A 14982-nucleotide genomic window follows, 5' to 3' on the forward strand; every position below is an offset into this window, starting at 1 on the left:
CAGGATGGTCGCTATCTCCTGACCTCATGATCTGCCTGCCTCAGCCTCCCAAAGTGCTGGGATTACAGGCATGAGCCACTGCGCTTGGCCAGAAATAGTTCTATTTTACAAAATAGAAGTCTGTCTTTTAGGTGAGCATATGCTCTCTATCTAGAACAAAGTTATTCTCAATATCTTGTAACATGCTCAAAGAAACAGCCTAGCTGTCTTACTTCAGGCTGCTATAACAAATTACCATAGACTGGGTGGGTTAAACAAGAAACATTTTTCATGGTTCTGGAGGCTGGGAAGTCCAAGATTAGGGAGCCAGAATTGTTGGGTTTTTCATGAGGCCCCTCTTCCTGGTTATGACCTCAATGGCCTCCTTGGTGGGTACATAGAGAGGAGAGAGAGGAGAGAGAGAGAAGACAGAGAGAAGACAGAAGAGAGAGAGAGAGATCCCATCATATGGGCTCTACCCTCATGACTTCGTCTAATCCTAATTACATCCCAAAGGTCCCACCTCCAAATACCATCACATTAGGTACTGGGGCTTCAACATATGATTTTAGGGGGGACACAAACATTCAGTTCATAGTGCTACCAAGCATCTGGGTGCTAGAGACATAGAGGTTAACAACACAGGCCACTTCCATGGAGCTTGCATTTTAACAGAAAAGATGCCATTCAAGTTAGTTCACGTGTGATGAGTTCTTCTAAAGAGAAAGCTGCAGGAGCACATCTTAGTTGGGTGGAGAGGGGCTGAGTTCTGAGAGGATCTCCCTCAAAGTCAGCTCAGGTGAAATCTGAGGAATAAATGAGATTTAGAGAAAAGCATTTCAAACCTTGTAATCTTAGCAACACCCCTATAATATAGATATTACCATCTCTACCTTATAACACACTACATCTTATAAGAGAGGGCATCAAGGATGGGAAAGATAAAGTAACTTGTCTAAGGCCATGAAGTAAGCAGTGGTCAAGCTCTAAGTGTCACTCAGGTCTAACTGGCACACAGACTAGTCTGAGACTTGCTTAGGACCAGAACTGTTTTGGATTATTTTGAATTTTGGAATACAGCTGACCCTTGAACAACATGGGTTTGAACTGAATGGGTCCATGTGTACATGAATTTTCTTTCTTCTCTGCCATCCCTGAAACAGCAAGATCAATTCTCCCTCTTTCTCCCCCTCCTCAGCCTCCTCTACATGAAAATGAGGAGGATGAAGACCTTTATGATGATCCATCCATTTTTACCTAATGAATCCAATGTGTACTTAAAGTAAGTTAGAGAGAAGAAAATCTTATTAAGAAAATCATAAGGAACAGGAAAATACATTATTCATTAGGTGGAAATGAATAATCATGAGATGATCTTTCCTAAAAAGCCATGACATACACTTTAGAGTCATTTTCTTTTTTTTCTTTTTGAGATGGAGTCTCACTCTGTCACCCAGGTTGGAGTGCAATGGTGCAATCTCAGCTCACTGCAGCCTCTGCCTCCCAGGTTCAAGAGATTCTCCTGCCTCAGCCTCCCGAATAGCTGGGACTACAGGAGCGCACCACCACGCCTGGCTAATTTTTTGTATCTTTAGTAGAGACGGGGATCCACCATGTTGGCCAGGCTGGTCTTGAACTCCTGACCTCGTGATCCACCTGCCTCAGCCTCCCAAAGTGCTGGGATTACAGGCATGTGCCACCACGCCCAGCTGAGAGTCATTTTCTTATTTCATTCCCTTTAATCAAGTTATTGTGGGGGAGGTTTCGGGTAGGGGTACTTCCCTGCTCTAAATGTCTCAGCGGCGATTAAATACCTCCATCACTACAGATTTTGGTTTCTGTAACTGGCATTTTAATATCTTATTAAGTTAGCAGAAATGGTAATAAAGACATCAATGAGGTTTTTTCCTCTTTTAATCTAGGCGCAAATCTTGACTTAAAATTAACAATTTTCAATTTAAAACCTAAGTATCAATGATAAAGCATTAATTTTGCACAGCTTTAAATAAGGCTTAACTCTAGGTGTCACAAATTAAATGTTCTTAATCCTTGATCCAGTTATTCCATTATTAACAATCTATCTTTAGGAAATAACTAGAGTTATGTGCAAAGTATAGGAAATGCATAAGAAAGGTCATTGCAAGGATTTCCTATTTAATAAATGGTGTTGGGAAAACTGGCTAGTCATATGCAGAAAGCTGAAACTGGATCCCTTCTTTACACCTTATACAAAAATTAACTCAAGATGGATTAAAGACTTAAACGTAAGACCTAAAACCATAAAAACTCTAGAAGAAAACCTAGGCAATACCATTCAGGACACAGGCATGGACAAAGACTTCATGACTAAAACACCAAAGCATTGGCAACAAAAGCCAAAATAGACAAATGGGACTTAATTAAACTAAATAGCTTCTGCACAGCAAAAGAAACTACCATCAGAGTGAACAGGCAACCTACAGAATGGGAGAAGATTTTTGCAATCTATCCATCTGACAAAGGGCTAATATCCAGAATCTACAAAGAACTTAAATTTACAAGAAAAAAAACCAAACAACCCCATCAAAAAGTGGGCAAAGGATATGAACAGACACTTCTCAAAAGAAGACATTTATGTGGCCAAGAAACATAGGAAAAAAAGCTCATCCTCACTAGTCATTGGAGAAATGCAAATCAAAACCACAATGAGATACCATCTCACACCAGTTAGAATGGCGATCATTAAAAGTCAGGAAACAATAGATGCTGGAGAGGATGTGGAGAAATAGGAACACTTTTACACTGTTCATTGGAGTGTAAATTAGTTCAACCATTGTGGAAGATAGTGTGGCAATTCCTCAAGGATCTAGAACTAGAAATACCATTTGACCCAGCAATTCCATTATTGGGTATATACCCAGAGGACTAGAAATCATTCTACTATAAAGACACATGCACACGTATGTTTGAGGCACTGTTCACAATAGCAAAGTCTTGGAACCAACCCAAATGCCCATCAATGATAGAATGGATTAAGAAAATGTGGCACATATACACCATGGAATACTATGCAGCCATAAAAAAGGATGAGTTCATGTCCTTTGCAGGCATATGGATGAAGCTGGAGACCATCATTCTCAGCAAACTAACAAAAGAACAGAAAACCAAACACTGCATGTTCTCACTCATAAGTGGGAGGTGAACAAGAACACATGGTCACAGTAAGGGGAACATCACACACCAGGACCTGTTAGGGGTTAGGGGAGGGATAGCATTAGGAGTAATACCTAATGTAAATGATGGGTTGATGGGTGCAGCAAACCACCATGGCATGTGTATACCTATGTAACAAACCTGCACGTTCTGCACATGTACTCCAGAACTTACAGTATAATTAAAAAAAAAAAAAAAAAGATCATTGCAACTGTATTTTAATTCAAGACAGCCCAAATTTCTAACAGTGATTGTATTAGTCCATTCTCACACTGCTATAAAGAACTACCTGAGACTGGATAGTTTATAAAGAAAATAAGAGGTTTAATTGACTCACAGTTCCACATGGCTGGGGAGGCCTCAGGAAACCCACAATTGTGGCAGAAGACAAAGGAGAAGCAACGTCTTCACAAGGCAGCAGGAAAGAGAGCAAGTGAGGGGGGAAGTGCCACAGTTTTAAACCATCAGATCTTCTGAGAACTCACTACCATGAGAACAGCATGGGGGGAACCACCCCCATGATCCAATCATGGTGTTAGGTGATTAGGGGTTAGGTTAGATCCCTCCCCTAACACACGGGGATTACAATTTGAGATGAGATTTGGGTAGGGACACAGAGCCAAACCATTTCAGTGATGAACTGGCTAGTAAAATTATGGTTTATCTATACCAGCAGCTCTCAAACTTTGTGGTCTCAAGACCCCATTACACTTTTAAGAATGTTTGAGCCCCTTGAAGAGCTTTTGTTTATGTGGGTTATCTATGTGAATATTACCATATTAGAAATGAAAAAGGAGAAAAGTTTAAGACAGAAATACACAAGCCCACATTCCATTAGCTGTCAGAGTGATGACATCACATCATGTAGCTGTCAGAGTGATGACATCACCACATCAGCATATCCAAAATTAAGAACAAAATGGGAAATAATGTCTTAGTATTAAGAAATAGTTTTGACCTTGTGAACCCTTGGCATCTTAGGAAACCCTTGAATCTATAAAATAGAATAAGATGCCACCAAAAAAAATGTTGTATAAAACATTCACTGACACTGAAAAATCCTGATTTTAAAAAAGCAGACCACAGAACAGTACGAACAGGATTATACAATTTAAAACCAATTTAAAAAGCAATGGAAAGACACACTGTAACATTTTACAAGTATATACCTCTAGCTGGTGAAAATACTAGTTATTTTTTTCTGCATTGAGGTTTTTATTTATTTATTTTTTTTTGAGACAGTCTTTCTTCGTTGATTAGGCTGGCATGATGGTTAATACTGTGTGTCAACTTGATTGGATGGAAGGATGGAAAGTATTGATTCTGGGTGTGTCTGTGGGGGTGTTGCAAAAGGAGATTAACATTTGAGTCAGTAGGCTGGGAAAGGCAGATCCACCCTCAATCTGGGTAGGCACCATCTGCTCAGCTGCCAGCGTGGCTACAATATAAGCAGGCAGAAAAATGTGAAAAGAGAGATTGGCCTAACCTTCCAGCCTACATCTTTCTCCCGTGTTGGATGCTTCCTGCCCTTGACCATCAAACTCCAAGTTCTTCAGTTTTGGAACTCAGACTGGCTCTCCTTGCTCCTCAGCCTACAGATGGCCTGTTGTGGGACCTTGTGATCATATGAGTTAATACTTAATAGACTCCCCATATATATCTATATCCCATTAGTCCTTTCCCTCTAAAGAACCCTAACTAATACAGCTGGTATCCAACTCCTGGGCTCAAGTGATCCTCTCACCTCAGCCTCCCAAAGTACTGGGATTACAGGTGTGAGCCACTGTGCCTGGCCAAGATTTTTTTATAATCAGAATAAAATGCATTTAACAAACATATACTTAATGCCTCTTTACAGTCACCTGTATTTTCCTTCCCAGACCCGAAAATTTCAGCTTAGTAGCTTTAGGAAAGGTATCACTAAAAAATATCATACAAGGTATTAGTTTTGCACAGCTGTAAACAGGGCCTACTTCTTAAAGTGTGGTCTGCAGACCACAGCATCAGTGTCACCTGGGAGCATGCTAGAACCGTGGATTCTTCAGCCTCACTCAACACTACAGAATCAGGACCTGCATTAAGACCCAGATGATTTGTGTGCACAACAGAACCTGAGAAACCATGGAGGCACGTTAGAATGACCTGGGAGTTTTGGAAACAGTGTGGAAGAGAGTACATGTTTTTTGTCTTTTCTTTTTTTTTTTTTTTTTGGAAACGGGGTCTCGCTGTCACCCAGGCTGGAGTGCAGTGGCAAGATCTCAGCTCACTTCAAACACTGCCTCCCAGGTTCAAGCGATTCTCCTGCCTCAGTCTCCCTAGTAGCTGGGACTAGAGGTCTGTGCCACCACACCCAGCTAATTTTTTGTTTCTTTTTTAAATAGAGACGGGGTTTCACCACGTTGGCCAGGCTGGTCTCCAACTCCTGACCTCAAGTGATCCGCCCACCTTGGCCTCCTAAAGTGCTGGGATTACAGGCATGAGCCACCACGCCTAGCCGTTTTTTGTCTTTTCTAATGCTCTCAGGCGATTCTAATGTGCATCTAGGGCTGAGAAAGTGCTGCGCTAATGCAGGGGCCTGGCTTGAATCTTAAAAAGAACAAGATTGTTACCCCAGTCTCTACCTACTTTAATACAACGTCCTCCCACTGCAACATGTGGTGACCTCCCTGCCAGCTCCCAGGGCCTAGAATTTCACAGGAACAGCAGAACTAGACGGAGAAAACAGCTGGTGTTTTAATTTGCTCAGGGTAGTATAACAAAATACCGTAAACTGGGTAGTTCATAAACAGTTGAAATTTGCTCACAGTTCTGGAGGCTAGGAAGTCTAAGATCAGGGTGTCAGCACAACTGGAGTCCACAGACAACCCTTCCGGGTCGCAGACCGCCTCCTTCTCGCTGTGTCCTCACATGGTGGACGAGGGCAAACGAGTTCCCACAGGCCTCTTTTATAAGGGCCCTAACTCCGTTAATGAGGGCCCTGCAGTCATGATCTAACCACCTCCTAAAGGCCCCACCTGTTAATGCTATCATGGTGGGGATTAGGTTTCAACCCTGACAGCACAGAGCTTGTACCTACATTGTCCAGTTTTACAAGAAATTCTACTTTTCACATCACCTTCTGATATGATTTGGCTGTGTCCCCATCCAAATCTTACCTTGAATTGTAATAATCCCCATAGGTCAAGGGCAGGGCCAGGTGGAGATCATTGAACCATGGGGGTGGTTTCTCCCATACTGTTCTGGTAACGAATTAGTCTCATGAGATCTGATGGTTTTATAAATGGGAGTTCCCCTGCAAAAGTTCTCTTGCCTGCTGCTATGTAAGATGTGACTTTGCTCCTCACTCACCTTCTGCCATGATGGTGAGGTCTCCTCAGCCATGTGGAACTGTGAGTCCATTAAACCTCTTTCCTTTATAAATTACCCAGTCTTGGGTATGTCTTTGTTAGCAGCGTGAGGACAGACTAACACACCTTCACTGTAGATGAGGTAGTTACTAATCGCCTCAATTACCACTGCTGTCATTCAGCAAGCCTTCGAGTGCCTGGTGTATGCCAAGGACTGGGCCACAATTCCAAGACTCTCTATACTGGACCTTCTTACTGCTTACCTGAGCTTTTCCCCACTCTTTCGTCTGGAGGTTCTGGGCCCTCTCCAACCTCCCCAGGGGCATAGGCTTTATTATGGCTCCCTCCACCCTCCCCAGGGGCCCAGATCAAACCTCTCCTCCTTCTTGAGACCATCTTCCATTAACCCCTGTGTTCTTCCCGTAGCTCAACCAGGCACCATTTTGAGGAATGTCAGTTTAGTTCTTGAAGTGGATTTTCCACGTGTGGGGTTTTCCCCTCCATCAGTTGACATTTCCTTAGGAACTTATGCAGCATGCTTATAACACAGTGCCTGGAACACTTCTAGTCAATAAATGTGACCTGTTATTTCAAGGGATAGATGATATATTCACCCCTAGTACCCAGCCTGCAGCAGGCAGTCAGAGAATTAGTGGGCTGATTCAGTCGCAAAGTAACAAGACTAAAGACAGCACAAGTGTGGAAATAGGCTATTTTCTTTATAAAACTTGAATCACTCTAACAAGTTGAATTTAAGATAATTTACTTCAAATAAATACAGAATACAGACCATGACTTAATCATAATAAAGCATTCTTTATGTTTAAAATGTCCCACAAAATGTCGATTTTTTGTTTGTTTGTTTTTTTGAGATGGAGTCTCACTCTGTCATCCAGGCTGGAGTGCAGTGGTGTGATCTCGGCTCACTGCAAGCTCTGCCTCCTGGGTTCACACCATTCTCCTGCCTCAGCCTCCCAAGTAGCTGAGACTACAGGTGCCCGCCACCACACCCGGCTAATTTTTTGTATTTTCAGTAGAGACGAGGTTTCACTGTGTTAGCCAGAATGGTCTCAATCTCCTGACCTCATGATCTGCCCGCCTCAGCCTCCCAAAGTGCTGGGATTACAAGTGTGAGCCACCGCACCCGGCTGATTTCTTTTTTATGGTTTTTGTTTGTTTGACTCAGGATCTTGCTCTGTTGCTCGGGCTGGAATGCAGCAGTGCAATCATGGCCCACTGCAGCCTCCCATCTCCTAGGCTCAAGCAATCTTCCCATCTCAGCCTCCCACATAGCTGGAATTATAGGCTCATGTCACCATGTCCACCAATCAGAATTTTTTTTTTTTTGTAGGGACAGGGTCTCACTATGTTGTCCAGGCCGGTCTCAAACTCCTGGGCTCAAGCCATTCTCAGGGTGAGTCTATAAAGTGAAAGCAAATTTATTCAGAAAATAAAGGAATAAAAGAATGGCTACTCCATAGACAGAGGAGTCCTGAGGGTTGCTAATTGCCCATTTTTATGGTTATTTTTTGATGATGTGCTAGATGAGGGGTGGATTAGTCATGTCTCCCCTTTTTAGACCATGTAGGGTAACTTCCTGATATTGCCATGGCATTTGTAAACTGTCATGGCACTGGTGGGAGTGTAGCAGTGAGGACCACCAGAGGTCACTCTCATTGCCATCTTGGTTTTGGTAGGCTTCTTTACTGCAACCTATCTTATCAGCAAGGTCTTTATGACCCGTGTCATGTGCCAACTTTCTATCTCATCCTGTGACTTAGAATGCCTAGCCATCTGGGAACATAGCCCAGTAGGTTTCAGCCTCATGTTACCCAGGTCCTATTCACAATGGAGTTGTTGTGGTTCAAATGCTTCTGACAAGACCAAAGCAAAATCCAGGTGATTCACACCGGTGGTATGTATGCATGTGTGTGTGTACTTCTAAGTACAGTGTGTAGAAGTAACACACTGGTGGTTCTAGAAGAAATATAAAGATGTTCTATTGCTTGTTTCTGGAGAGTTGCTTATGTTGAAGAGGAACTGAAGTGCAAACCAGGGTCCTGGGGCCTTTTGTCACAAAAACCTGTGAAGTTCCGATGGAGGGTGGTGTTCCCTGGGAGGGAGGGTGCAGAGCATTGCCCTCCCAGCCCCAGTGAGGGCTCCGTTAGGACAATGCCTCGCCTGGAAGATGAGCAGCTTTAGACAGTCACCATCATCATCTAGAAACCACATTTGGAAACTGGTGGGAGGGCAGGGCCCAGCTCCATCCTGCCTGATCAACCCCCAGCAGCAAGATCCCAAGCAGGATGGATGGTGATGGGAGCAAAACGTCCTGTTCTCTTATCTTTCCAAAACAAGCCTTGCCATTTTTCAGGAGCGTGTAAAGGAAATAAAACACCTACTCGCCCTAAGCAGGCAACATAAGCTGTGTACCTTCAAGTTTCTCCAAAGCACAAGCGCCTCTGAACATAGTGTTTTTATCCCTGAACTATTCCAACTCCAGTCCGGAGTGGTTTTACGCATTCGACACTAGAGGGCAGGCCATTAAAACGTTCCCGTTCAAACGAGTTGCTCTGCAAATGCAAGAGCTGACACTGCACCTGACGGTCCGCTCCACATCTGAAAAGTAGCTTTCCCGCACTGAGAATGTGTTCGGTGAGGGGCAAGAGCGTGGGAAGCCTGCTACTGCTTTCCTTTCGGGGCATATTTACAGTGAAAGCCCGTGAACTCGCCTGCTCTTCCCTTAGATTTACTTTACTTGGGAGTTCCTAGAAGTGGAGAAATAAATCACAATGGCCAGTGCGGGTCCCCAGAGGTTTAGCCTCGGCTAATGGATAACAGGAAGGGACTAAATCAGCGTCCTCTCGCTAGTGGCAAGTTTACAAGAGAACCACTCAGCATGAAAACTCCACAACAAGCTGTACTTAATCCCTCAAGAAGTCCTAAAAACTGTAGTTTTATTTTTATTAAGTTAGAGACGGGGTCTTGCTCTGCCACCCAGGATGGAGTACAGTGGTGCTATCATACATCACTCCTGGGTTCAAGCTGTCCTCCTGCCCCAGCCCCCAGAGTAGCTGGGAGTGCAGGTGCATGACGCCAGGTCCAGCTAATTTAAAAAAAAAAAAATTTTTTTTTTTAGACATGGGGTCTTGCTATGTTGCCCAGGCTAGTCTTGAACTCCTGTCCTCAAGCAATCCTCCTGCTCTGGCCTCCCAAGGTGCTGGGATTACAGGTGTGAGCCACCTTGTCTGGCCTAAAACTGTAATATTATAAACTCTGTGTGGCAAACCCCTCCAAACAAAAAGTCTAAGGATGGCTCTGCTCCAAGTTCACAGTTTGGCTTCTCTGCCCTGCTCCCTGCTGCCACACACCCCCCACCCCCATCTGACTGCCTTGTCTGTTATCATGTGTAGATTTTTCTATGGATTTTATTGTGTCATCATGATAAAGCCAATGTTAATGTATTTTTCAGGCAAACGCTGTGTTTTCCTCCTCACTCAAAGACTAGGCTTCTCACTCCAGAAGCGGGCAGCACCTAGAAGCAGCCCCATGGCCTCACGGGAGAGCGCGCTGGCCATGAAACCCTGCTGGCCAGTGTTTATGGAGGGCTTCCCAGTTCTTCATTGGAGGTCTAAACAGGATTTCCCTGGAGAAGGAGGGCTTCGTGGAATAAATGACAAGGAGAGCTGGGGTGGCCTGCCAGGTCACTGGGCTCCAGCTCCTCATTGTTCAGCCCACAGGCTTCCCAGGGCGCCTGTCCAAGTCAGCCGGAAACAGACGAAACTGCAAAATCACTCCATTCCTGCCCACACAAACACAGGGAAATGAATGATCACTTTGCATAAGAAACCTCCAAGAGACACTTTAAGGATCCCCTTGAGGAAAGGACAACTGGGACCTGTGGCAGGAGGAAGGCTGAAAGAAAAGTCCGGGTTTATTATTCCCTGGGAGAAGGAAGAGGAAGAACAAAGGAAATGCACTTAAGTACTTCATGATGCAAAATTCTGTTTAATTTCTGAGTTCACATTTAAAAACTGTATATTTTTAAATTATAGAAGAAATGATGTTAGTGGTAACCAGTCCGACAACAGAAATAGGGACATTTAATAAGCTTCCCCTAAAGTCTACCTTCTACACACTGAAGAAGCTTCCTCCAAGTTTTTGAGTTTTATAGACAAAGCATCCTTTTACTTCTGAGCTGTCGTTTTTTCTCCTTTGTTAGCTTATAGTTTGCAACAAGCAAAGCGGGCCAATGTAGACAATAAGAAAACTCAAGAAGCAGGGATTGGCCATCTCCAATCATCACCGATAAATTTCCTTAAAATCAAAATAACATTGTTGTTTCAAATAGATGAGAAATGAGGCAAAATATTTCTTGAACAAGTCTGACACTATGCTGTCAGGATCTAAGTGTGCTATATGAACCTTAACATTTGTTTTCATTTGATCTTTGAAAAAAGTCTTTAATCAGTTCTAACGACAGAAGTCTTCTTCTGCAGTGATAATTCACAATGAAAGACATTTAAGCTGACATTCCTCTAATGGGTTTTTAAGATTCCAGCTCCAAGGGACTGTGAGAAATTATTTTCTTATAAAAAAGGTTGTGAATATTATCAACATTTATCTAAGCCCATAAGTCATAAATCCCACCAGGCATTAAATTTTCAAGGGAGCTTTTAAAACATATATACCCTGTCTCCCACTCCAGAACTGCTAGGGGTGAGGTCGGGGGAATCTGTATTTCACACGGTCCCCAAGTGATTGTAACCAGCAGATGACCTCATGGGCAGAGATTTCTTACATACAGGGCTCTCATCTCTGTGTCTTGTCAGTCAGCATTTGTAAGTACAAAGGAACCTTTCCCTTCCCAACTACAAAATCTTACCTTTCTGTTTCCCCTCCTAGAAAACCGGATCAGAACAATGCTTCTCAAAATGTAGTTCCCAAACGAGCCGCAAACAGCATCACCTACGATCTTACCAGAATACAAATTCTCCAGCCCCACCCCAGACCTACTAAGTTACAAATTATGGGCATGGAGCAAATGCACTCATGTGTTTTAACAAGTCCTCCCAGTGATTCTGACACCTGCTAAAGTTTGAGAACCACTGGATTCGAAAATTTCACAATTTCAAGAAAGAAGTAATGAAGAAAGACACAACTCCATGTAAGGTAGAACCAAGTTTATTAATGACAGCCTTTATTACAATCACTCTCAAGTGTAAAAAATAAAGGGTGATTAATTAATATTTAAAACTCACTCGGACTTGCTGTTTGGCCTTTCAGTGAATGTGCCAAAGGGCAGGGATCTTGCCTGACTCTGAATCAACTGGCCAGGTGGAGTTCAATGGAGAATGAGGCAATCAACAAAAAAGACAAACGATGCCAACTGGAGAGCTCGTGTCTTCTCCATGTTGGAAGGACATTACAAAATGGCAACTGTGGTGGGGGCAGAGATGAAGTCAGACAACCTTACGGTCGGAGTAAGACGTGAACACCTCTACCTATACAGAGACAAAAACACACACATGCAGAGCCATACACACACCCAAACTGTGAACACAGTTTTGAAAAGAATTTCCTTTCTGTCCTTTCTCTGAGCAGACTGACATATTCATCAGCCACCACCACGCACCATGGGGCTGAAATGGAAAACCTCGCTTAATTTCCACAAAGTATGCTAGCTGGCTGCCCAGTTATGTGCTGGCAATTCTGTCCGCACTGAAAAATGTGCCTGTGGTTTTCCCAGCGTTCCACAGACTGATATCTGCTCCCCCGGAGGGCAACATCCGGTGGACACCAGCTGGGTTAAAATCTAGAGGGCAAAACTCGTTCCTCCCACCTAAAGTGGGGGCAGGAGCGGCAGCACCAGGAAGTGGTTTTCCACTTTGTGTTACACAGTACTTGCCCCAGTTCAACGCATTCCCCTCCAAAGTATTTGTGCTTTGATACCATCCTGATGGTTAGTCTGCAATAAGAGAACTGAAGGAGCTATGGCCATGCACTATTTTCTTTTTTTAATAAAAGCAAACTAAAGAGGAAGAAAAAGAAATCATTAGGAGCTTTTGACTGGGTCAATGTTGTTTCAAAATCGGGTTTAATTCCATTCAAAGAGAAAGAAGGGGAGGGTGCAGAAGAGGCCACTCAGATCGACTCTGGAAGAGATCACTGAGACCAGGGAAGCATTTGGATGGTACAGCTGGTCTCTTCCCAGCCAGGCTGGGAGGACATGCCACAACCTCCCAAGGCTGTGAACCTAGGAAATAAGTGTTGACCAAATAACATATTTCAATGTTTGTAGAAAAGCCGGCAGGAAAGGGAGATGATAGATTCAGATTCACAGGTCATGCAGGTTAAGATTTTATCAAAAATTAATGCTTGAGCTGAGTAAGAAAACACTAAAATTTAAGTGGAACCATATCATAGCTTTCACCTTTGGAAGACGAAAAACAACAAACATACAAAACAAAATGACCCAGAGTATTCCAGAGTTTCCAAAAATTCAACTGCTAATTTTGGCAGGGTGAGAAGAAGGGGGTATTTAACTGATACCTCCTTCATTAACCTCATTTTCTCCTTGAATTTCACTGATAAAGCTCAGGCCTACTTAGAAAAAAGAGCAGTCCTGCTAGAATACAGCCTCGTGAAGTCTTCCGATGCCCTTGCTCGGTGCACATGAAATACACAACTTCTGTTATAAGGAGACTTTCCAGGATAGACCAAGTGCGCTCGCCCGAGTGACTTGAATACCATCACAAAATCTGAACCCAAGACGAGTTGTTTTCTTCTTCAGATCAGAGTGGCACGTGTTTCCTAAAACGTACATGGAGGGATGCCGACAAACCACTGCCCTCCCAGGTGAGGGGCTGAGTCTTTGAGGAGATGCACTCCTTCAGACCATGGAACAGAAGGTGGTCCGTCCAAGGTGTGGCGAAGAGCAAAGCTGCCTTCCCAGCCCTCCAGTTACAGAAGATGAGGACGAGACTGCATTTTCCGCACATTCAAGTACATCTGGGTCCCCCACCCTCCCTTTTTTTCTTTTTTGGTAAGCATCCAACTGTCCATAAATTCATGGCTACAGTAGAGATTCACGGCGCAACGACTTTCATACTGGTTATTTTTGTTTTTTAATTCTGTCAGTGAGCAGCATTTCCCAGTGTTACCCCACGAATGGCAGCTCCATTAGGCGAGACTGTGGGCTGCATCTGTGATGAGGTCCGTGCAGCTTGAAGATGAGTTCGGCACGTGGGAGGGTCCCAAAAGCTGGGTCTGTCCAGTGTCTTGCAGCAGCAGCTGCAGGGGCTCTACCAGCTCGCCCTGACAGCTTCGATATCACTAACCAAATTCTGGGCCAGGCATATCCCAAAAATCTGAGAAAGGAAGAAAATGTGAGTCAAACAGTGACACTTGTAACTTTTACTCCTGGCCACTGTGTCCCATTTTTTAAAAATTGTTGATTTTTGAAATTTAAGATGTAATTCATATGTGGTAAAGAGCATCCCTGCAATGTGTATAATTCAGTGGCTCTTACTACATTCACAAAGCTATGCAACTATCACCACTATCTAATCACAGAACATTTCATGACCCCGAAAAGAAACCCAGTACCTGTGAGCAGTCATTCCCATCCCACCATCCCTACAGACCTGGCAACCACTATTCCACTTCCCATTCCCATCCCACCGTCCCTACAGACCTGGCAACCACTATTCCACTTCCCATTCCCATCCCACCGTCCCTACAGACCTGGCAACCACTATTCCACTTCCTGCCTCCATGGATTTGCCTCTTCGGGACATTTCATATCAAGGGAATCATATAATATGGGGCTTTTGTGACTGTCTTTTTCATGTAGCAAAATATTTTCAAGGTTCATACACATGTACTATTAATTTATTCCTTTGGATGGCTGAATGATATTCCACGACATGGATATGCCACATTTTGTTTACTCCTCAGTTGATGGGTATTTGCATTGCTCTCACATTTTGGCAATTATGAATAATTCTGCTATGAACACGAGCATACAAGTTTTTGGGCAAATATGTTCTCAAATCTTTTAGGTACACTCCTAGGAGTAGAATTGCTGACTCATATGGTATCTCTATATTTAACTTTTGAGAAACTGCTAAATTGTTTCCCAAAGAGGTTGCAACATTTTCATTTCCATCAGCAACACATGAGGGTTTCCTTTCCTCCACATCCTTGCCAATACTTTGTTATTGTCCGTCTTTTTCATTCTAACCACTTCAAAGAGTATGAAGTATGTGGCTTTGAATTGCATTTCCTTAATGACTACTGACATGGGCATCTTTTCATGTGCTTATTAGCCATTTAAATCTTTTTTTTTTTTTTAGATGGAGTCTCCCTCTGTCCCCCAGGCTGCTGGAGTGCAGTGGCACAATCTCAGCTCACAGCAAGCTCTGCCTCCCGGGTTCACGCAATTCTCCTACTTCAGCCTCCC

The 14982-nt window shown here is 43.5% G+C and overlaps 1 protein-coding gene across 2 annotated transcripts in view; it reads right to left on the reverse strand.

The window, feature by feature from the left end:
- Positions 1 to 11686: 11686 nt before the first annotated feature.
- The window catches only part of TSPAN5 (tetraspanin 5), a 180184-nt gene continuing 176888 nt past the window's right edge, over positions 11687 to 14982 (reverse strand). For both annotated transcript variants that reach the window (XM_025385120.1, XM_025385121.1), the window contains exon 8: positions 11687 to 13888. In XM_025385120.1, the coding sequence (XP_025240905.1) occupies positions 13823 to 13888 (66 nt within the window). In that variant the 3' untranslated portion in view covers positions 11687 to 13822. The remainder of the gene's footprint in view (positions 13889 to 14982) is intronic.

This window comes from Theropithecus gelada, chromosome 5, assembly GCF_003255815.1.
Source record: "Theropithecus gelada isolate Dixy chromosome 5, Tgel_1.0, whole genome shotgun sequence".
Classification (NCBI taxonomy): Eukaryota; Metazoa; Chordata; class Mammalia; order Primates; family Cercopithecidae; genus Theropithecus; species Theropithecus gelada.